General features: G+C 37.2%; 1 protein-coding gene across 1 annotated transcript in view; it reads right to left on the reverse strand.

The window, feature by feature from the left end:
- LOC133631960 (homeodomain-interacting protein kinase 1-like) overlaps window positions 1–4,851 on the reverse strand; it is a 27,603-nt gene extending 22,752 nt beyond the window's left edge. Inside the window, exons 1-4 of the mRNA XM_062024174.1 lie at window positions 4,796–4,851; window positions 4,428–4,493; window positions 3,969–4,228; window positions 3,703–3,894 (exon numbers count right to left, since the gene is read on the reverse strand). Coding sequence (XP_061880158.1) covers window positions 3,703–3,894; window positions 3,969–4,228; window positions 4,428–4,479 — 504 coding nt within the window. The 5' untranslated portion in view covers window positions 4,480–4,493; window positions 4,796–4,851. The remainder of the gene's footprint in view (window positions 1–3,702; window positions 3,895–3,968; window positions 4,229–4,427; window positions 4,494–4,795) is intronic.
- Window positions 4,852–26,936: the final 22,085 nt, after the last annotated feature.

The raw sequence follows: 26,936 nt of genomic DNA on the forward strand, positions 1-26,936 counted from the left end.
TGCAGAAATCACGGAGCAATAATCAAGATGAGACAACAGCAATGACTGTAAAACTTGTTTGATTGAAAAATCAGTCACAAAATAGGCACAATTTCTAATAAACAGTCCTGCCAATTTTAGACACAATCATGTTTATATAACAAGACTCATTCAATTGATAATTTATGGTTAACTCTAGCAGCTCAGTTTTATGCACCTGCTCCAAACAAATACCTTTTTAAAGTAAGTGACAGAGGCTGTACATTTTTGTATGTATGTTTATGGCCCCAAATTATGTATTTTGTTTTACTGTTATTTAGAACACCCCCATTACTGTCAACAAAACTGGATACACAGTCCATTTCACTTTGCAATACATTGTAGTAAAGTATTTGTATTTTGTGCCAACTGTTGCAAGTTGTCTGATTTACTGTTATAACTCAATGCTTTGCAATATTTTTTAATGTTAGCAATTGTCTTACAAGAAAATGAACTTCATACTTGGTGGTGGTAACCGTGGTAAACTACTATGGTAGCTACAGCTGCTCCTGGGGTAGACTGTTTTAATCGGGGCCACCCCTGAAAAAAATTCTGGACAAGCCACTGCTTACCCGTGCCATGATCACAGCAAGCTAACTAGCTTGTGCAGCATTGACATACTGAGCTGCTGCATCATGATTGCCTGTTAACTGGTGAAAGTTAATTGTAGATGAAAAAATATTGCCTCTCACCTGGATATCAGAAGTTTGTGGCCATAAACCAAGAAGTTGGTCATCTATGGCTAGGCCTGGAGATGGCAAAAAAGACACGAAAAGATGCTTGTTTGCGGCGCTGGCTTTTTTTTTAACCCCTAATGTGGATTATGATTAGTTCTTCCTCTAAACAACAAGATATGAACATCCAATCAGTTCGCATCTTTGTAAGAGAATACATTGCACAGAAAGTGATTGATTTATTATGTTTGTTGTCTCTTATGAAAGAGAGTGACTCCCATTGAATCCTTTGTACGCTGACCATTATTGAGGAGTTAGAATGCATGATAAAAAGAAAATATGTGTATGTTATCTCACATAAGGCTCAGGGTCCACGGTGTGGCTAGCAATATCATGATGTTGTTTTTATAAGGCAAACATTGAATCAGTCATCCATTATGGCATCTCCACATGGTTTGGAAATCTGTCAAACTCAAAACCCAACTTCAAAACTTTATCAAGAGGGTTGGTAAAATAATTTGCATGCAGACCCCTTGTTCCCTTCAAGAAATATTCGACAAGACAGTGAGGAAGCAGGGTCCTAAAATCACCCGTGACCCACACCACATACTTCATAGTGAAATTGTGTTGATGACAAATGGTAAATGGTACGGAACAGCAACATGCAAACTCAACAGGTGTAGATTTTCCTTTGTCCCGCTGGCAATCAAAGCACTTAAACAACAAAACACTACTGTAATAACCGGATGCAATAATAAGGAGTGCAATATTGGGATAGTGCAATACGAGGGAGAGGGGAATGTAATGTGTGATCTCATAACTAACAGATAAACCTGCGCATTGTTCACTGTCGTCATTGTATTGTCAGATGAACTGTATGTATGTATGTGTGTACACTACCGTTCAAAAGTTTGGGGTCACATTGAAATGTCCTTATTTTTGAAGGAAAAACACTGTACTTTTCAATGAAGATAACTTTAAACTAGTCTTAACTTTAAAGAAATACACTCTATACATTGCCAATGTGGTAAATGAATATTCTAGCTGCAAATGTCTGGTTTTTGGTGCAATATCTACATAGGTGTATAGAGGCCCATTTCCAGCAACTATCACTCCAGTGTTCTAATGGTACAATGTGTTTGCTCATTGGCTCAGAAGGCTAATTGATGATTAGAAAACCCTTGTGCAATCATGTTCACACATCTGAAAACAGTTTAGCTTGTTACAGAAGCTACAAAACTGACCTTCCTTTGAGCAGATTGAGTTTCTGGAGCATCACATTTGTGGGGTCAATTAAACACTCAACATGGCCAGAAAAAGAGAACTTTCATCTGAAACTCGACAGTCTATTCTTGTTCTTAGAAATTAAGGCTATTCCACAAAATTGTTTGGGTGACCCCAAACTTTTGAACGGTAGTGTATGTATGTAAAACGCTGTGTCTTTATGTCCAAGACAAATTTCTCCTCGGAGACAATAAAAGTCATTATTATTATTATTATTATTATAAGGCTTTCGAACGGTAGACACAATTCCCAAAAAGTGCAGTTCCCCTTTAAATGTGGCTCTCTAGACCAGTGTTTTTCAACCTTTTTTGAGCCAAGGCACATTTTCTTCATTGAAAAAATCCAGGGAGACACTATCCCATCCTCGTCGCCATTGTTGTGTGCCAAACCTGTCACTTATTAGCAATCTAAGCTTAACAATACACCAAAAGAAAGCTTATTGTCTTTTTCTGCCTTTTATTCCCGCTCTTACTTTTTCCCCTTCCAGGTGTCCAACACACAACACATGTTATCATATCCTCTGTCCACCGCCCTTAAGTTCCCCTTACAATGGTTCCGGTATTGTCCTGTGACCCGAGTAACCAATAAATGACAGACACCACCACCAGAAAATGTTAAAAAGGAAACTCAATAGCCTATATTGACAATATAAAGTCGGTCTCATCAAATACCTGAGGCAATTGTTCAATTCGACTTCAAACCATAACCACCATTAATTCTCTTGTTTCAAAGTATGCTTACAAAGCAAAGACCTACCTGCTGCCACCTACTGGTACAGAAGGGTATTACATGGTTTCTGCTGATGCCCAGACAGCACAGACACTCTACAGCGGCACATTGTTTGCGGATTGTAATTAGAGATGTCCGATAATATCGGACTGCCGATATTATAGGTCGATAAATGCTTTAAAAATGTAATATCGGAAATTATCAGTATTGGTTTAAAAATTATCGGTATAGGTTTCAAAAAGTTACATTTATGACTTTTTAAAACGCCGCTGTGTACACGGAATTAGGGAGAAGTACAGAGCGCCAATAAACCTTAAAGGCACTGCCTTTGCGTGCCGGCCCAGTCACATAATATCTACGGCTTTTCACACACACAAGTGAATGCAACGCATACTTGGTCAACAGCCATACAGGTCACACTGAGGGTGTCCATATAAACAACTTTAAGACTGTTACAAATATGTGCCACACTGTGAACCCACACCAAACAAGAATGACAAACACATTTCGGGAGAACATCCGCACTGTAACACAACATAAACACAACAGAACAAATACCCAGAACCCCTTGCAGCACTAACTCTTCCGGGACGCTAATATATACACCCCCGCTTATTTTGGAAAACCTTGTTACATTGTTTAATGCATCCAGCAGGGCATCACGACAAAATTAGGCATAATGTGTTAATTCTATGACTGTATATATCGGTATCGGTTGATATCGCAATCGGTAATTAAGAGTTGGACAATATCGGAAATCGGCAAAAAAGCCATTATCGGACATCTCTAATTGTTATTGGTTTGCAAAAAATGTTTTTCCGACCAATTAGGTGAAATTGCATAATTTCCCACGGCACAACAAACAATATCTCACGGTACACTAGTCTGCCGCGGCACAGTGGTTGAAAAACACTGCTCTACACCAAGGCTGATGTGACAAGGTCATTGTGTAGCCCATTAAAAAACACAAAATTGATGGTGATTTTTGAGAACATACCTGATAGACAATGGGCCTGATCTCTTTCAGCTGCAGCGGTCTGAAATTCCGTTCTTTAATCAAGTCATATAGACTTTTGTCCAGAAGCTCAAATTCAATGCAAACATGCCCTGTGATGCTGAAGATGCTGTTCCATTGCACAAAGTGGCATTTGTCAGCATCCATCTTTTTGATTTTAAGCAGGGCCAGAATCTGTAAAGACAGTTAAATCCGATTAAGCAATATTTATTTATCATAAATACATACTTAAAAGCAGATACTATTACCTCATATATGGCCCGTTTGGCTGAAGTACCGTGGTTCTTGATGGTTTTCACCGCCACCGTCTTATGGTCAGTAGTCTTCCGGCATTTGACAACATTACCGAAGGCGCCTCGTCCGAGCACTGACAACACGTCGTAGCCGGATGATTTAGAATGAATTCGGGCTCCGGGTGAAAATTGATTGTCCCCTGAGCCAGAGGAGTCCATTCTTGAGATGACCGAGTGGTGGTGGAGGTGGTGAGCCGACAGTACGCCCGGCTCTTCTGTCGAGGACATGGGCGCCGCAGTCAGCTCTCCACCCACAGAAGACGCGTCCTAATAAATACACCGTGGGTGTGGAAAGTGGGATTCGTCTTTCGTGTGCTTTATGATTCATATTGCTACGTATCATAATCGTCAAGTGCACGGGAACAAGATGAGATTGTGTCCGGAAGGGGCCTCAAAGTCCTCCACTTTACTCACCGCTTGCTGTCCACTGGAGCCCGCATGACGCAGCACTCGTAGCCGGGCTCATCCTGTACTCGCTGTCTGTGACGAACCCGGGGCGTAAGTATTTCACAAGTTACACGTAGCGTGGGTAAACTCTTTTTTGACATTGAATCCACGAATTTACGCAAAGGATGGCGTAAAGTTTATGTGGGTCGGTACTTTTTTAATTATTTTTTAAATTAAGGGCACCGGCGGCGTTAGCATTAGCATTAGCATGTCCTTATCATATTAATTACAAGCATGTTAGCTTTTACTCAATTTAAATAGCGAAAATGGGTAGTTAAGGCGATTTAAATATATGTTAAATATGTTACAGGTCGTCTAAGCCAGTGGTCCCCAACCTTTTTGTAGCTGCAGACCGGTCAACGCTTGAAAATTTGTCCCACGGACCGGGGGGGTATATATATATTTTTTTTTTCATTTTTTTTTTCATAAAGAAATACAATAATGTGTGCTTACGGACTGTATCCCTGCAGACTGTATTGATCTATATTGATATATAATGTATATATTGTGTTTTTTATGTTGATTTAATACAAAACAATAAAAATGAAAACTTTTTTTATTTTTATTTTTTATTTCTTGTGCGGACCGGTACCGGTACCGGCTGGTTGGGGACCACTGGTCTAAGTGACTAGTGGAGTCCTTGGGTAACTAACCACTTTATGGCGTGATTATAGTGTCAGAGAAGCCTTTTTTTAAATTTTATTTTATAAATCTTTATAATATGCAACATTTACATACAACCAAGAAATAATAATAATCAAAACAAGTACAGAAACAGTACAAAACAGCGCAAGGGGGTTATAAACTCAATAAAGTAACTAAAATACAATGCAAAATATATACAGTATATGTAACACAATGTAAAGCCAAAGGCTCACACAAGTCCCATAAATAATCCAAATTTGGAACACAGCATCATAGTTTTCACAGCTTTTTGGTTGTTAGAGGTAGAGAGCGTTTTAAAGTTTTAATTCTTTTTTTAAAGGCACAAAAAACAAGTCGGGTATTGAGAAACATACATTTATGAATATAAAACTTAGTCAATAGTATAATGAGGTTGCAAAGGTAAAATTCCTTTTCACATTTGTTTTCATACAGTGTAAATCCAAATAGCACATCTTTAAAACAAAGCAAATTTTTCATGAATATTGTCCAGGATGAAAGGACAGATGCCCTGCCATAGTGATGGAGTGCTTTCACAAGTCCAAAATAGGTGGTAAACAGTCTCTGGATGCATGTTGCATAAGGTGCAGGTAGCATCAATGTCCTTCTTGTATCTAACCATCACAGTCTTTACAGGGTAATAACAATGAATGATTTTTAAATAAATCTCTTTGACTTTGTTCGTAAGTAAATACCTGTTAGGAAGAGACAATGTTTTGACCCAACAGATGTCATTCACAACATTATTCCAGAGCGCAATCACATAGGAGACAGACACACAATCATTTTAGAATAAGCTGCGGATTTTTCTGGGTTTTTTTCTGATCAAAACAAAGTTTCCCTACAGGAGTGTCAAGTGGATCGTTCACAATTGTTACAGCAGAAAGAGGAAATGAGTAAGCCCTGTACAACGTAAAAACACCTGATAGAATGGCATCAAATACAATAGCAAATTGTTTGGGAGTCACAGGGATCTTAAAATGGTTGAGGAAGTGTCACAGAAGCCATCAATGAGACACACCGACGTGACTGACGGGACTGACGTGAAAACTTCGGTACGAAGGTATGATGAGGCAAAAAATGCGTTATAGTGAAGCAACATACACAAATGACTGTTTACTGGATATACAAAAATGTCCAAAACACATAGTTAAGATGTCAGTGTACTGTATGTGTTTAATGTTTATTTTCCTGAATGGAAATTGAAAAACAAAAAAAAAACAGTTTTTCTTTTTAAATATTATTTCGTTTTAATCGAAGTAAAATAAAATAGTAAGCAATAATAAGGTCAGTGTGTATATAATTTGGTCATTCATTTTCTTTTCATGTATGGAAATTGTAAAACGATCGTTCATTTAACATACATTAAAAATTAATAATAGTTAAAAATCGAAGTGTTTTTCTTTTTTGGTGTCGAGCATCCATCCATCCATCCATTTTCTACCGCTTGTCCCTTTCGGGGTCTCGGTGGGGTCGCTGGAGCCTATCTCAGCTACATACGGGCGGAAGGCGGGGTACACCCTGGATCAGCAATAACTAAATCTAAAAAGTGAAGTGAAGTGAATTATATTTATATAGCGCTTTTCTCTAATGACTCAAAGCGCTTTACATTGTGAAACCCAATATTTAAGTTACATTTAAACCAGTGTGGGTGGCACTGGGAGCAGGTGGGTAAAGTGTTTTGCCAAAGGACACAACGGCAGTGGCTAGGATGGCGGAAGCGGGGATCAAACCTGCAACCTTGCTGGCACGGCCACTCTACCAACAGAGCTACACCGCCCCAAAAAACGGTTTGATTTTCAGTTTATATGTCATATACAACAATTAAAATCCCTAGTAAACACAAACTGAAAGACACACCAAAACAGATTATTTTTTAAATATTTTGACACCAGACGTTTTTTTTTTATAAAGTACCATAACACATGTGTAAACAGACGGACTTTACTCAATTTAAATATCAATCAATCAATCAATCAATGTTTATTTATATAGCCCTAAATCACAAGTGTCTCAAAGGGCTGTACAAGCCACAACGACATCCTCAGTACAGAGCCCACATACGGGCAAGGGAAACTCAAATAGAGAAAATAAGGGTAGTTAAGGCGATTACAATATACAACAACTTCTATTTATGTAAGTTACAGGTCATCTAAGTGACAAGTAGCGTCCTTGAGTAACTAACCACTTTATGGCGTGAATATAGTGTCACAGAAGTCATCAATGAGAGACATCAATGTGACTGATGTGACGACTTTGGTACGAAGGTATGGTGAGGCAAAAATTGCCTTATAGTGAAGTAACATACACAAATGTCCATGTACCTTCCGTTCATTCTATTTCCAATTCTGAAACGCAAATCATAAAATAAAATTAGGGCAGTTTTTCGATTTTTATTATATATGGCAGATTTTAAAACAAACAAAAAAGGGTTTTCATTAAAATATTGCCACAAAATTGGATTTTGTGCTGTTTTCCTTTGATGGATTTAAATGTTTCCAGATAAACAAAAACATCGAAAAAAATGATCATCCAAAATGCAAAAACGCGTGTTTATCTGTGTGATAACAAATTGAACTGGAAGCACTATTTTAGCTTTGACCCTTGGTCCGTGTACCTTTCGTTCATTCTATTTCGAATTCCTAAATGCAAATAAAAAAAACAAATTTCGGGCCATTTTTTCTATTTTCATTTTTGAAACAAAAGTTGGACAACTATTTAATGACACTTTTTTAAAACGACAATAGGACGCCTGCTGAACAAATATGTTACCGTTATGCTAAAAACATGCTAAACGCAAAGGAAAAGCTAAAATACTGCTTCCGGTTCAATTTGTCATCACACAGATAAACACGCATTTTTGCATTTTGAACATATATTAGATATTTGTGTTAATCTGGAAAAAAAATAATACATAAAAGGAAAACAGCACAAAATCTAATTTCATGGCCATATTTTAATGAAAATCAACCCCTTTTTGTTTGTTTTCAAATCTGCCATTTATAATAAAAATCGAAAAACGGCCCTAATTTGATTTTTTGATCTGCGTTTCAGAATTGAAAGTACAATGAACGGAAGGTACACGGACCCAACATACACAAAAGACTTAATATCAATTGTTTACTGGATATACAAAAATGTCCAAAACGCAGAGTTAAGATGTCAGTGTATGTGTTTAATGTTTATTTTCCTGAATAGAAATTGAAAAACAAAAAACAACAGTTTTTCATTTTATTTATTATTTCCTTTTAATCGACGAAAAAGGAAAGATTATTTTTGGTGTCAAAGAGCAGTAATTAGGTCAGTGTATATCATTTGGTCATTCATTTTCTTTCATGAATGGAAATAGAAAAACACTTGTTCATTTAAGTTACATTTTTAAAATGAACATTTATAAAATCAAAGCGTTTTTCTTTTTTGGTGTCGAGCAGCAATAACTGCATCTAAAAAACGATTTGATTTTCAGTTTGCATTTCATACAACAACAATTAAAATCCCTAGTAAACACAAACTGAAAGACAGACCAAAATAGATGATTTTTTAATATTTTGACACCAGAAGTTTTTATTTAAAAAGTATAAGCGGGTAAACATTACCCGTGAGCCTGGCTAAAATGTCTTTGGAGCCCTGCACAGAAAGGAAGGCTTTAATCATGCACCATACAGCACTATAGTACAGTATTATTTCTTCCTCGCTAGTTTGCAGTCCTCTCTTTAAAATCGCTACTTCCTGTTTGGCCGTCTTTAAAAATTACTACTTCCGGTATGGTCCTGACTTTAAACATAGCTACTTTCAGTTGGTCCTGTCTTTTAAATCGCTACATCCGATTGGGTCTGTTTTTTTTTCGTTGATACGTGCGTAGAGATTTTACTTTTATTTTGAAAACAACATCTGGTGTCAGAATATGAAAAAAAGTTTGTTTTGGTCTGTTTTCCGTTTCAGTTTACTGGGGATTTTCTTATTTCTTTTATGAAAAAAAAAGAGTAAAATCCAATTTATATTTGGTTATTTTTTTTCAACACCTAAAAAAATTGTTTGCTTTTCATTTTATATGTTATTTAATAAAATGAAATCCCTAGTGGACAGACCCCGGAAGTTTTATTTTCAAAGTAAAAGTGGGGATAATTACTACGGTACCTATGTCCCTTTGACTTGACAAAAATGTATTTGGAGCCCTACACAGAAATTATTTTAAACATGGCAAAAAAAAGACTGACATCTACAGAAATCTCTACACATATATCACCAAAAACTGGAAAACCGGAAGTAGGGATCTTTAAAGACCGGACCAAACAGGAAGTAGGGTTTTATTTGTATTTTTTTTGGTATTTTTTTTAATTTTTATTAAATCAACATAAAAAACACAGAACCAACCCAAAAAACTTCCCTCCCCCACTCATTCACAAAAGGGTTGTTTCCTTCTGTTATTAATATTCTGGTTCCTACAATATATAACTATACAGTCTGCAAGGGATACAGTCCGTGAAGCACACATAATTGAAGTCCTACACAGAAATTATTTTAAACATGGCAAACAAAGACTGACATCTACAGAAATCTCTACACATATATCACCAACAACTGGAATACTCATTGATTTGTGTGGAAATTTGATTACAATGTTTTACCGTTGTCACACATCTCATACATTACTGTAATACTGTTACTGCTTAGACTTAGACTTAGACAAACTTTAATGACCCACAAGGGAAATTGTTCAACACAGTAGCTCAGTTACAATGATGGAAAGTGTAAGGATGGAAAGGACAATGCAGGTATAAATAGACTAATATAGCAATAAAAAATCTAACATATATACGAATATATACATAATATGTGTACAGAATAATATACCTGTATATACAGATATATTATATTATGGTGCGATCTGAGTTAAAATCTTAGCGCAACATGTTTTGCCAGTGTGTGTGCAACATTTACAACAATTCACTTGAGAAGATTTAAGGCTGATATCCATCTCCACTATTTTAATTAACCTTGGCTACCATTTGAAGTTGGCATAGATATAGTATTTACAACTACAAAGTATTGTCTGGCCTATGATGGATCTGAATCCCTTAAACAACAACATGAAGGCAAGCTTTCTCAGGGTCAAGTGGTTCCATGGTGAAAATGCTGGCTCTGAATTCAGTGATTTGCGTTCAAATCTTAGTGGAACCTACAAACCCCAAAACCAGCAAAGTTGGTACGTTGTGTAAATCATAAATAAAAACAGAATACAATGATCTTTTCAACCTATATTCAATTGAATACACTGCAAAGACAAGATAATTAACGTTCGAAAGGGAAAACTTTGTTATATTTTGCAAATATTGATAAATGGCTTTCACTTTACATAGTAACATTTTCAGATGGACTGAAAAAGTGTTATGTGGTCTTCCTAAGTTTGCATACGAGAAAACCTGTCAGGGTTTTTATGCTTCATATTTGTATGTGTATCTAAAATGTTTTCACTGGATTCAGTTGTATGCACAGAACAGTTCTGAAAGGGCTGGTTTATATAATCGATTATGAATCAATAAATTTGGTATTTTGAAGTATTGGGATATAGAGTCAAGGCTCATCTAGTTCAAGGCTTTTTACTGGCAAATTTTGCAGATTTTACAGGGCATAATATCCAAACGCACACTTCTTGCCTTTACAATAAACTCACTGTGCATTACATCCAGTCTGAGAAAATAAGGGTCTAATGAAAATAGCTTAAACATTTACTGTTATTATTTTGCACTTACCTTCATGCAATTTGTAGTGATGGCATTTTGCAATCGATTTACACTTTCACTTGCAATTGCTTTCTCATTAATACATTGTACTTTTGAGACAGTCTTGTTTACAGTTCAAATGTAAACTGTCTAAAGTTTTTTATGGTGAAAAGAAATGTCGTAGAATTTCTGACCTTTTGACCTATATTTCTTGTCTTTTAAGAATGTCTGCTCATTTTCAATTATCTTCTATTTTGTGCCATTGAATGGACTAGTTGTGGGACAAAGGTGAATATGGAGTTATGCCAACCTGTCTACAGAATGTTTAGAATTTCCAAATATGACTAAGAGATACAAGGTTGTTTTGGAACAGACAAAACCAAAACAAAACAATCATGATGCATTAGATAACAAACAATGACGCACAAGAGACATATAAAAAATGGCAGAAGACCGGAACTCGACAGTGATTTTGGCTTGTGTGTGTCTTGTTTGCTCCGGAGTAACATGTGGTCTGTCTGCACGGCCAACTTAATTCAACCTGCACTTCTGATAATGGGTAAATACATTTGTTGTACTAAACTACTTGTGTTGCCTGCTTAAGCTTCGGACAATCCACTACACAAATTGGCGTCACGAACAGGATGGTTTAGAAGCTACAGGTCGACAGCCGCTCCCGCTCTCTCTGTCAGGCAGACAGTGTGTTGCACGCGCGCATCACAAGGTAAGCAGTTTGCTTTAAAGTGTAAACATTTTCTGCCTGGAGAGAGCCGGGTCGATAAGACTTATTGCTGAATCTATTTTTGATAAAAGATAGGTTTAGTCAGGTTCTCCAAAAACAACCTGGAATGGGGTAAATTATGGTTGGATTGAGTTGTTTTATATGTGATCATTTGTTTGTGTGTTTGTTGAAAACTTGTGATTTCTTGTTTTTAACTATAAGGGGATTGTTATTAGAATTTTGGTGGTTTGGAGTGTTTTTGAAGTATAGACGATGTGAGACGAAAAATTTATTTTAACCTCTTCATCCTCTGTCGTAGTTGGCAGAGGATGCTTTTTTCTGCAAGTACATTAGGTTAGCCGGAGTTGGACACAGCGAAATTTAAGGCAAGGTTGGCTAACTGGTGTGACATTTGGCCCACACAAATTTATGACGTCTATGAAGGTCCTACGTATCTGTCTATGTGGAAACTGCAGCCGGGTAAAAAGCCTGATATAAGGTGATCGTTCAGTGACTCCGGTAAAGGAGATCAACTGAGCCAAGTTGTCACGAATTTGGAAATTTGCTGCAGTATAGATGGATAGAGTTAAGGGCTCCGTATGGTAGAGCCTTGGTGAAACTGTATGGACTGACCAGACACGATGTACTGTAGGGTTGTTGGGTGATTCCCCGTGGTCCTACTGGGCGTTAGGCCAGGTTTTTTCCGTGTTGGTCAGGAAGGATAACGCAGGTGCTGCTCCAATGAAACGGGTTAATCGCCGTTGTATGAGCAATGATGGAACCTGGTTTTTGTGATATGAGACGGCCGATTCCACAAAAGCACGCGTGCATTAGTTGTTTATATTTGTCCGGACATGGGGTGGTATTGTAATTTATAAATGTGTGTGTATAATGATGAAGGCTGAAATGTGTGTGTATTGAGTGAGTCAGTTTATGTTGGTACATTTAGATATATGCGTAATTTAATAACTTTTGTGTAGCACCTGGTTTCTTATCTGGTTTAATTCCCCCCTTCCTTTTCTTTTTCTTTTTTTCTCCCCCCCCCCCTCTCGCAACCTCCCTTCACGCTTTTTCTTACAGCTCCGCTATCTGTAAAAGTTGGGAAATTGTCTAAAATGTGTGTGCTTGTGAGAAAGTAGACAAAGTTTATGTACAGAAAACATATGAGTGAATGATCTATCCATTTAATTATCTTATTCCGCTCTCGGAGGTTGGATCGCGGGGGCAGCAGCCTAAGCAGGGAAGTCCAGAATACCCTCCTTAAACTTGACTATTTGTCCATCTAAGAGTGAATGATAAATGTTGTTCTTATTATTAAGGTTCTGATATGATACAGCTGTGCATCTGGATGAGAAAAATAGTTGAATGTTGCATTTATTTTTAACTGTGCTGGTGATTGTAACTGTGTGACACTGTGGTTTGCAAGAAGGCTCTCGTTTTTTGGGGGGAAAGATGTGTGTGCATGTGACTCAGTTAGAAAAAAAAAAGGAGGCCCTGCTGGAAGACATTTTAAGATAAGGGATGTGTGCGTGTGACGAGGCTGTGTGAGTGACAGCTGCGTGAGGCGTGGGCCGAAGAGGTGTGACACAGCTAGGTTAGCATTGAGCTAGGTTGGCATTGAGCTAGGTTAGCATTGAGTTAGGTTAGCATTGAGTTAGCATAGCATTGGATTAGGGTAGCATTGAGCTAGGTTTAAAGAATACATAAATAAATAAATAAAAAACGATATATATATATATATATATATATATATATATATATATATATATATATATATATATATATATATATATATATATATATATATATATATATATATATATAGTGGACAGCTGTACTCAATCTGAAGAGAAGGCTGACAGGTTGGTTTTGATAATAGGAAAAATAAAATATACTGTATATGAATAAATAAACATTTAAATATCAATACATACATTTGGACTGGGACATTGAAGCATTGTTAAATTCATTAGTCATTTATTATGTGTGTAATATACTGTATTGAACAGCCTTGTTGCTTATCTGATCCATCCAGTTCCTGTGTGGAAGTTGAGACAAACACACACGCACGCACATCATAGATTAGAACACATTGTAGCTTTGAATTAATAATGATATAACAAATAAATTAATAATATTGAATTTAAATTTGATAAAGATAAGATTGATTATACATTGACATTTTAATTTTTTTAGGAATAAACACACAATAAAATAAAAGTTACATTTATATTCTAAAACATCTAAGGGCATCTGTGTAAACTGTGAAACATGTAGTCTGAAGAAGTACAGATAAGAGTCGCCAACACTCAGTGCCATAGTCAAAACAAAACGTAGAGAAGCGTTAAACAAATTCTAATCAGAAGGAAGACAGACCAAAAAATGAGAACTTAAGTAAACGGACAGCAAGTAAACCAGAAATAATAATGTAAATAAATAACAAAGAAAGCAAATTTCTATGTGACATTGGTGCATGTAGAATTACATGTAGAGAATAAAACTAAATGGAAATAACTGTCTGCAAGATGAGCATGACGTCATGAATTGTGCTCCGGTTAGTAATAGATAGATAGATAGACAGATAAAACGTTATTGATTCCTTCAGGAGAGTTCCCTCAGGAAGAAGAAGTAAAAAGTAAACAGTAACTAATAAGGGCATAAATGGAAACAAAATAGAAAAACATTACAAGGAGAATAAAAATAGAACAGTAAAATAAGAGAAACTAGGCATTAACGACCATGATATAAAAAAGTATTGCACTGTTATTGTTTTGCATTCCCTGTCATCCTAGCCCCCCCCCCCCCCCCCCCCCAAAGAGGAGTTGTACAGTCTAATGATGTATGAGACAAAGGATTTTTTATAGGCTAAACTAGTAGTTCTCAAAGGAGGATATGGTGTTTCCGCCCGGACAAAAAGGGGGGGTACCTGAGATTTTAAATATTTTAAAATAGCGACAATTCAAAATCCTTTATAAATATAATTATAGAAGAATAATTCTTCAACAAAATAAATATTTAGAATTAAGTTCACGAGCCCAGATGGATCTCTATTACAATATCCAAAGAAGGTTGATGATTGATTATATGTATAGAAATCTTTATTATAATTTAATCACTTGTTTAATTTTTAAAACGTTTTAGTTATTCTTATTTTTTTTTTTTTGTCCAAATAAGTCAAGTAAGACCACAACAAATGAGCAATATGGTGCACTGTTATACAATTTAATAAATCAGAAAATGATGACATTATGCTGTATTTTATTTCTTTATTTTACTGGGAAAAAAGGTTGAAAACCACTGCCCTAAATCATATCTAAAGCTAAAATTATTTTATAAGACTAATTATTTTGGATTATTGTGTTTGTATTGTGAGAGAAGGAGAGAAAGTGAGAGAGAGAGGAAGAGAGAGCAGGTGAAAAAACAGATTGAGGGTGAAGAGGATGGTTTGAGAAAATATGGGAAAAGGATGTTTATAACCTTACGTTATGTGAATGGTTTCTAGGAGAACAGAAAATAGAAACATTGTGTGAAGTGTAAGGAAGAGATGGATACAGGATGTTGTTTGTAAAGGAAAATGAAAGTGAAGAAAAGATGAGAAAGTGACAAATGAAGGTATTCGTAAATGGTATGCTGTTGATTGTGGTTAGCTGCAAGTTTGTTTATTTGTTTGTTTGTTTAGTTGTTTGAGTGAAATGGGAAGAAATCAATAGGAATAATTACATGCAAAATGGAATAAAACTATGAGTGCGATAGATAATGAATGAATAGATGAAATAAGTTTATTTTGGTCATATAATCAACCATCAACCAATTTGTGTGAGCAGTTTAACAGTAAATTAGACATATTAACAATCATACACATTTACGCACAGAAAAGAAAAGAAAAAGAATGACCGAAAAAAGAATAGGCGGAAGCCAAAGCTTATATTGGCCTATGATATACATTTACTGAACATTAAATTACCTGGAACATCAACGTTAAAAGATGAAAGTAATTGTTACTATATTTTATAATGTTCAAAAAACTTAACTTTTCAAGGGTCTCTTAAACCATAACAAAAAACTACATGTGTTCAGCTCATCACTGAGGATGGTCCATCATTTAACTCCTAGAACTGAATTATATTTGTATTTTTTTTTTTTTTTTGACCTATTTCAAAAATCAATATCCCCCGTAAATGATGGTTTTCTCCTCATAATGTAAACAAGCTAAGAATACAAACTGGAAGGCTGTTGTTCTTTACTCGGAAACATAATTGCCATTGTTTTAAAATTAAATTATCTGAACATTTAACACATTATGACTTATAAAAAATGGATTGGTATGATCATAATAATAATGCTTTGTGTATTATTGAAATGAGCCTTTAAAGTTTAAGTATTGGGTCTATATTTCTTCTATAAACATTTCCCCAAACTTCAAAACAATATTACATATGGAAAAATAAATGAATAATATAACATGTGCAGACATTTCTTATTCAGCATGTGTTTAACTTTATACCGAATAGCAATGGATTTGGATATTTTTCTTTAATATGTTCAATATGTGGCTTCCAACATATTTATGATAAATTATTATTCTCAAGAAGTTAGTTCATATACTCTGTCAAGTTACTCTTTCTGGTAAAGATTTAGTATTATTAATTTCTACATATTGAGATCTATTACTTAAAATAACTACTTAACCACTGTTGTGAAACACTTTTAATTCATGGGAGTATTGGGATAGGATTGAGGAAGATGTCTGCTGTGGTGGTGGTTAGTTTGGAAATTAATTTAATAAAAGTAACTTTAAAGTGCAGTCTGACATTTTTAGTTTGGAGTAATTTATATTTTTAATTAGACATTGCATTCCACCATACATCTGGGAGGTGGCCTTGAGAGGTGTTTGTGCTGCGATATCAGGACAGCTGGCACAAAACAATGTGTGTGTGTGCATGTTGTGACTAGTGTGAAAGAGAAGATGGAAAAACGAGAATAAAAAAACATTCTGCCTGTAGCATGACGTACAGCTTGCTCGCGCCTACTGATAGACAAATGATAGTTTAAATTAACTTATAGATAATCTTTAAGTGAATTAAAAGGGTACTTAAATACACATGAAGTAGTATGTATAATCTTTGATTTAGGGTTAGTGATTAACATTTAATGGGATAGTTAAGACTGTGATTTTAAAACGTGCAATGCAAAATTGAACTAACCGAGAGGATATGAAACGATGGGTGTACATGTTTTGAGTTCCAAATTATGGAGGAAAAAAAACCTCAACAAAACGTAAAACCATACAGACGGACTTGGGTGGTAGCCGCCGTTGCCCTAGGTCAAGCGAGGGTGGAAAGGATATGCAGCCGGGGGACTGCCAACTTCTCTGAACAAGACAAGCTCCAAAGTGTAGCCATAACATGCTCACAAAAAATACAGGTGTGACAGAGGACGCCCACAGCAGGACGGACAGCAGGATACAAACAGACCCCTGCTGGACATAAGTATCAACGGACAATGTTCAACACAATCTTTGAAGCTGTCCTTTGTGGTCAACCTGCACACACCTTGTAATGACCTGCTTACGAACTGTGCCCTGACAATTCAATACCGCACAGAAGGAACTTCCTGATGTTGCCTGACAGCACGACATCAGCTGACAAATACTGGGGACGCCTCCCAGGAACGAATGGAGGACGGGGACTGCTCCAACTGTCCTAGCACTGGCTGACTGAGGTGCGTCCGTGTGCCCTGCCACCCAAACCGCCAAAGTGTATGATCACCAATTCGACGACTCATATTAGGAGCCTTTTGACTCTTATATATGGTGGGACTCAAGGTATGGCCGCTCATGTGAACTATCCTTTCAACAATTAACATGGTATAAGATGGATAACTAATGAGCCACATTGTTCCTTTGCTCTCTGTCCTGCCTACGAAACCAAAAATTTAGTTCAAATGATAAAACAGGGCGTAGCTGCCGCTGATTGGACCGATACGCTAATACCACATTTTCAATTATTTCGGTTGTCTGTTAAAAACATAGCTATGGGCTGCAATTTGGACATTCCTGCTGTAGGCTACAAGGAGCTAGCAGCTACACAACAGCTGAGCTAAAATAACATTTAAGCATATCAAATATTTATAGTTGCTTATTACATACACAAAGTCGCAGAGAGACAGAAGTCTGTAGAAAGTATTCAGTAACAAACGTGTCCGCATTATTACACTTTCTACCACAGGAAACATACTGAACAAATACAGCAGTTACTGTCAGACTCTAATCCGGATTACCTTGTCTATCAGAGACATGGTTAAAACCCACAACACCTTTCGTTCTAATTAATGTCCCGGGGGACAAGAATACAGAAAAGACTGATCGAGTGACAAAGGGGGGAGGAATTATGATTTATGAAAGAGAAAACATTAAAAGTAGATCAATTTGAGTATGTTAACATTTAATTTAATTTAATTTTCCTCAGTAATGTATTTCAAGGTAATTGTAGTATACCGACCGACCACAGCTAAAGACATTTTTCTTGATTCATTTTCAGACATCCTCAAACAGCATAGTATGAAATAATTGAACGTCACGGGGGACGTTAAGCTGGACTGGTTAAATAAGACGCGTGGAAAGAAACTTAAGGATATTATAAACGGCTTCTACAATGATACAAAGGATAAGCAGCCCTACTAGAATTACAATTGGATGACAAAAATCAAAGATCATCTGTAAATACACTAATACAAAACCAGAAAGAAGAGTGCTAAAATAAAAATACCTTGGATTAATAAAACAATTTGGATTCTAATAAAGACATCGGGACTCAGCTCTCAAAAGAGCAATTAAAACAGGTCTAAATACAGATCGTATGATTTTAAAAGTTTGGAGGAACAACGTTACAATGTTTATGCAGAAGTCTAAGGCTGACTTTCACTTAGAATTAATCAAAGGTGCAAAAGGGAACATTAGAAAGTTATGGAAAACCAGATACAAACTTACGGAAAGAGAGCAAACAAGAAACAACACTATAACATTAAATATCAATGGCGCTACTATCGCAGACAGTCTGGACATAAGTAATAATTTTAATGAACATTTCATCCAGTCTGTACAAACCCTGAATAAAAAGTCCCTCAAAATCAGTGCAAATAATTGTCATTTATTCAGGATGGACTAATTTTAGAATTAACAAATGAAACAAAGTTAAACAAAATCTTCCCTGCATTATCAGACTCACGATCTAGAGATATATATATGGGTTGGACACTATCTTCCTAAAAACATATAAGGATTGTATTATTGCTCGTATAACAACGATTGATAAATAAATTAATAACGGAAAACACTTTCCCTACCACGTGGAGAAACTGCTACTATGATTCAATCCATAAAGCAGGAAATAAAGAAGACCAGAACATGTACAGACCAATTAGCCTTCTCCACGTTATAACAAAAGGAATAGAAAATTTGAAGTTAAAAAGTGGCTTTGGAGCAATCAAGGCTGCTCACACGGTCACTAAGAGGGGCATTATGTTGACACATCAATTTAATGAGTATTATATTTATCCATGAGAGCATTTTTGTTGTAGATTGTGAGGTATGGCTGTTAAAATCTTGGTTGTTGTTACGAATGATGACAGATGTAAAAAAGAGCATGTATTGTCTTTGTGTGATGATTTAAATAAGGTGTGGTTGTATTGTATATTAAGAATGTGTCCTTGTAGGGGCATTTTATGACTTTTCCTAAATTTGATTACATGCTACAGTATGATTATTTTTTGATTAATTATGAATGTATATATTTATTATGATTAATTAGTGTCATAATTTTATTGCTTGATTTTTGGATCCCTTTAATTTGGGTAGCCAGGGATGCAGATGGAAAGTAGCTATTTAGATATAATCTGGTACAGAACATGTCAAGACTGGGTTCTTGGGTTTTGTTCCTCCGGAAGGCAAAGGAAAATTGGCGCGGGCAAGGCGTGAATTTAAATACATGATTTATTTTTTAACACTAATAAACTACAAAAAAAGGGAAGCAAACAAAAGGCGCGCACAAAGGCGGAAATACAAACTTGACTATGAAACAAAAGACATGCACGTGGGCACAAAAACTATGAACAATAAACAAAAACACTAACTGTGGCATAAATGAACAAAACTTACTTGACAAAGACCTGTGACACGACATGAAGCAGAGTGATGAAATAGTGTGACGACGCCAGGACGAACAACAGAAACAGACAGATTTAAATAGTGACGTGATCAGTGAAAACAGGTGCGTGACTCGAAACGTGAAACAGGTGCGTGACAAGACAGGTGAAAACTAATGGGTGACCATGGAAACCAAACCAAACAAGGAAGTGCAACCAGGAACTAAAAAGAGTCCAAAAAACAAACACATGGCCAAAACAAAAACATGAACAGACATGACAGAACATATCTGTTTCTGAACTTAATGTTTCTGTGCATTGTCCCATCATAGATAGACTAAATTAAATACAACTATTTAGTGAATTATTGAGGCCACAATAATTCACTAGGTGTTGTAAAATATCAAAGTACTATTGCAAAAGCGAACAGTGACCTCAAACATGACCTGTCCTCCGCCTCTGTTCTTGCTGCACTTGACTATCAGCTGCCTTTTCTTTTTCTTGGATGTTTCTGAAACTACTAATACTACTACTACTATTACTATTACTACGACTAACAGGGACAGAGGGGGGAGGTGAGTTTGGATTGGGTCAAGTTTGAGCGTGTTGAGGTTTTATTTAATCGATATGATCAATCCGGTACAAGGATAAAGGAACGTAATGATTTAGATTGACAATTGCAGTGGTTGGCGGAAGCAACCCCAACCTCAAAGGAGAATGCCAATTCAGTAATTAAATGTTTTGTGAATGATCTAATATCCCGACATGGTTTCCCCAAAAAGATTAGGTCAAACAACGGCACCTATTTTAAGAAAACAGGTTATCGTCTTCAGTCACAAGATCAGCACTTCTCAGGACCAGCAGCTTCCTAGGAAGGCGGAAAGACCATGAGACCAAAATGGTATGTTTGCAAAATGTAGAATTTGTGTGCCAGTTCCTCTGTGCAGATTTGAGGATGAAAGCAGCCACTCCAGATTCCCTTGCACTCGCTAAGAGGGGCACGGTCAAAGCCAATCCAGGACCAACACCCGATACCTGACTGAAGGGAACCGAGAGGAGGGACAACACCTTGCCAGCGATGACGAGAACGACTAAGGTTGCCAGCCAATGTGTCCACCGGGACTCCAGCAGCTGTGGAAAGAAGTGTCGGGAGTGCCGAAGCAGCGAGGAGGCCTGGAAGCAAGCCGAGGGCCTGGACCAAAGCCCCACGCCCCATACTCTGCCCCAGCCTTCCCCAAAGCCCCCACAGCTCCAACTCTACCTGAGTTTTCCCCAAAGCGGCCAGCGCGCACATGCCATTGCTCAGTCTGCCCAATGGACTGAACCACACCCCAAGAAGAGACAGAGACAGACTGTTTGAGTGGATCTCTTTCTTCACCAAGGCAGCCAAAAGCCCAACGAGGTGTCGGCAGGCCACCAGCCTGAGGCACCACCGAGCCATCTATACGAGCACTAATCGAACATGGACTCATACGAAATTCAGTTGTGTGTTCAAAATCAATTGGTAATTAACAATATTGGTAACTACATTCATTGCAAATGCCGGAAAAAATATTTTTGCAAATGTCTTACAGTCATAAGTCTATATACATTCATCTATTTATGTTCAATGATGTTCATGATCAAAGTATTTGTTATTCCTTTACTAAATCAAAGGGTAGGCCACTAATTGTGTTCTGTGAGATGGTTTTACTGCAGGCTGGTAACAGCGATCGCTCTGAAGGAGGGTCATAGACGGAATTTTTGCCTCGTATAAAAACATTGAGGTTTTTGCCTCTATCTGTGGTAGAGATTTAACTTAGTGGTCTACATCAGAAATTGTTTTGGTCCAGGGTCTTAAGACCCTGGAAGGAGGGTATGTCGTAGAATTTCTGACCTTTTGACCTATATTTCTTGTCTTTTAAGAATGTCCGCTCATTTTCAATTCTCTTCTATTTTGTGCCATTGAATGGACCAGTTGTGGGACAAAGGTGAATATGGAGTTATGCCAACCTGTCTACAGAATGTTTAGAATTTCCAAATATGACTAAGAGATACAAGGTTGTTTTGGAACAGACAGAACCAAAACAAAACAATCATGACGCACTAGATAAAAAAACAGTGACGCACAAGAGTCATATAAAAAATGGCAGAAGACCGGAACTCGACAGTGATTTTGGCTTGTGTGTGTCTTGTTTGCTCCGGAGTAACATGTGGTCTGTCTGCACGGCCAACTTAATTCAACCTGCACTTCTGATAATGGGTAAATAAATTTGTTGTACTAAACTACTTGTGTTGCCTGCTTAAGCTTCGGACAATCCACTACAGAAAAAAAAAAGTACTTTTGTATTTTGTAACACAGTTGAGACATCGATTTAGAACCTTATGAATCCGAATTAAATACATTTTGGAAATAGGCCATGATATCCAGCCCTATTTCCTACATAGCTAAATACATTGTTAACAATTAACCTATCTTTGGGCAGCAGTGTTGTAATTGGTCCCTTCTGGTTTCATGGTGTAATGGTTAGCACTCAAGACTCCAAATCCAGCGATCCCTTTTCAAATCTCTGGAGAACCTGCTTTTACCAGTTTCTGCATTGTAACTGTATATGCATGAATACAATTATCTCCAAATAGGTTCCACATCTTCAAACAATTATGTGTCTAGCTCAGAGCTATTCAACTGGCATCCCGGGGGGCCAAATTCAGCCATGGAATGACACTAGACCATCCTCTAAGTTTAGTTCAAATCTTTGGAGAGGCGTAACATTTTTGCAGCAAATTCCGAAAAACACTTGAGTGATCCTGTTTCACAATGGAATTTTGGACCCATGAAAACACTGACAAATCCCTGTGTTGCCATCTTAACTTCTTCACCAGATAAACCATGCTGTATTGATGCACCAGGGTGAAATTAACTGCTTTTAGCCTGACTGGTTCCATGGTGTAATGGTGAACGCTCTGGACACTAAATCCAGTAATCTGAGTTTGAATCTCAGTGGAACATGCATTTAACTTTATCTAATTGCAATTATGTTACCTCAAAATATGTTGTGAATCTCCGAACAGTTATCTGTCTAGCTCAGGGGGCGGCAACCCAAAATGTTGAAAGAGCCATATTAGACCAAAAATACGAAAAAACAAATCTGTCTGGAGCCGCAAAAAATTAAAAGCCTAATATACCATATTTTCTAGGGCACACCGGAGTAAGGCGCGCGGCCGATGAGCGGGTCTATTAAGGTCTATTTTCACACAAAAGGCGTACCACATTAAAAGGCGCATTAAAGCCATTGAGCGGCCCTTGTACACACACCATAAAAACACTCGTATGTTGAAGAGTAGATCAAGCTGTGCAGCTTCATAGCTTACTAAAGTCGTACTAAAACATTTGGACAGATTTTTGAGCGTTGTGTGTAATGTTCTATATTCTCAATGGAACATTTAAAGTTTTGGTGTTGTTTACTGGTGTCATCTTGCAGTCTAAACGTGTCTCTTATGTGTGACTGCCATTACTGATCACACTTATCGTTACACCATGTACTAAATAAAATAGTTTTGAGGTCGGTAAGCACACCAGAATTATTCCTTACATTAGGCGCACCAGGTTATAAGGCGCACTGTCGATTTTTGAGAAATGAAAGGATTTTAAGTGCACCCTATAGTCAGAAAAATACCTACTATCTACTATCAAAATGACTTCGGTCGCAGGCTGACACAATTAACTACAAATCCAGGTTGCCGACCTCTGGTCTAGCTCAAGGCTATTCAGCTGGCATCTTGGGAGCCAAATCCGTCCATGGTCCATTTTGTTCAAAACTTGGGAGAGGCGTAACGTTTTTGCAGCAAATTCCTAAAAGCACTTGAGCAGACACTCACTTGGACATTTGTATTTTGCATTACAGTGCTATTTTTTTCAGAAATGTCTATTACAGAGAATGCTGCTTCTCAAAACAAAAATATTAGTAAGGGAGATGTCTGCCCCCGGCCCGGTCCTTAGCTTTCTGTAAATGTGGCCCCTAAAACAACTTGAATAGCCCTGGTTTGGCTGGTGCAAAACGTGAACCTAACAATCAACCAAACCATCGTACTTGGTGGAAACAGGACCCATATTATGGATGTATTACATTATAGCCTGTAATAGATATAGGTCCTCTATGTAACCTTATTTTAATTCAAAACCTTGGAAAGAGCACAGCAACATGTCAAGCTCTGCCCTATACAAAATAGTGTTATACAATTTGGTGATGTGCCGATCAATACTGAAATATTGACACCGCCGATACCAAATAGTTATGCTGTAATGTCGATTCTCAAATCACAATATCGATGCTATTGATACATTTGAAGTCATTAGAAAAGAGATTAAAGACAATGCATCTCAGCTACAACTGGGTTCTATTAACACAGATACGACTATATATACGATGGACACTGCCCTCCAAAATAGTTTCTCTCTCTTTGATGAAATAACATTGGAGGAATTGTTAAAATGTGTAAATGGGACAAAACAAACAACATGTTTACTTGACCCAATTCCTGGGAAACTTATCAAGGAGCTTTTTGTATTATTAGGTCCATCAGTGTTAAATATTATAAACTTATCACTTTCCTCTGGCACTGTTCCCCTAGCATTAAAAAAAGCGGTTATTCATCCTCTACTCAAAAGACCTAACCTCGATCCTGGCCTCATGGTAAACTACCGGCCGGTGTCCCACCTTCCGTTTATCTCGAAAATCCTCGAAAAAATTGTCGCACAGCAGCTAAATGAACACTTAGCGTCTAACAATCTCTGTGAACCTTTTCAATCCGGTTTCAGGGCAAATCACTCTACGGAGACAGCCCTCGCAAAAATGACTAATGATCTATTGCTAACGATGGATTCTGATGCTTCATCTATGTTGCTGCTTCTTGATCTTAGCGCCGCTTTCGATACTGTTGATCATAATATTTTATTAGAGCGTATCAAAACGCGTATTGGGATGTCAGACTTAGCCTTGTCTTGGTTTAACTCTTATCTTACTGACAGGATGCAGTGTGTCTCCCATAACAATGTGACCTCGGACTATGTTAAGGTAACGTGCGGAGTTCCCCAGGGTTCGGTTCTTGGCCCTGCACTCTTTAGTATTTACATGTTGCCGCTAGGTGACATCATACGCAAATACGGTGTTAGCTTTCACTGTTATGCTGATGACACTCAACTCTACATGCCCCTAAAGCTGACCAACACACCGGATTGTAGTCAGCTGGAGGCGTGTCTTAATGAAATTAAACAATGGATGTCCACTAACTTTTTGCAACTCAACGCTAAGAAAACAGAAATGCTGATTATTGGTCCTCCTCAACACCGACATCTATTTAATAATACCACCTTAACATTTGACAACCAAACAATTAAACAAGGCGACTCGGTAAAGAATCTGGGTATTATCTTCGACCCAACTCTCTCGTTTGAGTCACACATTAAGAGTGTTACTAAAACGGCCTTCTTTCATCTCCGTAATATCGCTAAAATTCGTTCCATTTTGTCCACAAGCGATGCTGAGATCATTATCCATGCGTTCGTTACATCTCGTCTCGATTACTGTAACGTTTTATTTTCGGGCCTCCCTATGTCTCGCATTAAAAGATTACAGATGGTACAAAATGCGGCTGCTAGACTTTTGACAAAAACAAGAAAGTTTGATCATATTACGCCTATACTGGCTCACTTGCACTGGCTTCCTGTGCACCTAAGATGTGACTTTAAGGTTTTACTATTTACGTATAAAATACTACACGGTCAAGCTCCTGCCTATCTTGCCGATTGTATTGTACCATATGTCCCGGCAAGAAATCTGCGTTCAAAGAACTCCGGCTTATTAGTGATTCCCAGAGCCCAAAAAAAGTCTGCGGGCTATAGAGCGTTTTCTATTCGGGCTCCAATACTATGGAATGCCCTCCCGGTAAAAGTTAGAGATGCTACCTCAGTAGAAGCATTTAAGTCTCATCTTAAAACTCATTTGTATACTCTAGCCTTTAAATAGACTCCCTTTTTAGACCAGTTGATCTGCCGTTTCTTTTCTTTTCTTTTCTACTCTGCTCCCAAGCCTGTCCATCGGATGGGGACATCTCTACGCTGCTGACCTGTCTCCGCTCGGGATGGTTCCTGCTGGCCCCACTATGGACTGGACTTTCGCTGATGTGTTGGACTTTCACAATATTATGTCAGACCCACTCGACATCCATTGCTTTCGGTCTCCCCTAGAGGGGGGGGGGGGGGGGGGGGGGTTTACCCACATATGCCGTCCTCTCCAAGGTTTCTCATAGTCATTCACATTGACGTCCCACTGGGGTGAGTTTTCCTTGCCCGTATGTGGGCTCTGTACCGAGGATGTCGTTGTGGCTTGTACAGCCCTTTGAGACACTTATTATTTAGGGCAATATAAATAAACATTGATTGATTGATTGATTGAGAATGCATATCATTAACAGAAATGCAATGTACAAAAGTAACTAAACTTGTGAATAAGACAATGTGTCAATGTTGGTTGCTCTTGTTGAGTGCTAGTGAAATGTTAATTATTTTCAAGTTAACATGTTCATGTACCTGGATTGTAAATTAGTTTTTATGCTATGGGTAGTATTTTGTCCTGTTTTTTTCTGTTTTATTAACTTGACTACATTTTTATTAATGTCACTACCTCAATATACTTAAGAGTTTGATATAAATAATAAAAATGTGTCTTGTATTCTTTATTCTATGGGACATGTTATTTGAAATACACAACTTTTTGTGGTGACGTATATGTTTATATTTCTAGTGTATATGTGTTGGAAACACACTCCTTCGTAAAGGATAGTGATATTTTAATAATTAATCAGAATCAGTTTTATTGGCCAAGTATGTTCAACACACATGGAAGTGACTTGGTATAATGTGCTAATAAATTGATCTTTACATAAATTGATGGACACTTCAATTATCTTCATAATACGGATGTGCAATATTGAGAACATTTAAAGCAATGTCCATTCCTTTAGATTGTAAATTGCAATGCACAATATATATAATTGAAATTATACCATTCATAGACAGATACTTGTTTGCCTGTAATAGCCGTATCTCCCAAGAGCAACAACATGAAATTAATTTCTACTGTGTGTTTCACATCCAGTGATCTGAGTTCAAATGTCTGTGCACCCACTTTTACTAGTCTCTGAGCAATTGGAAGGTTAAAATGAGCTGTTGTATATGTAAATTAAGCA

This window comes from Entelurus aequoreus, linkage group LG02, assembly GCF_033978785.1.
Source record: "Entelurus aequoreus isolate RoL-2023_Sb linkage group LG02, RoL_Eaeq_v1.1, whole genome shotgun sequence".
NCBI classification, from domain to species: Eukaryota; Metazoa; Chordata; class Actinopteri; order Syngnathiformes; family Syngnathidae; genus Entelurus; species Entelurus aequoreus.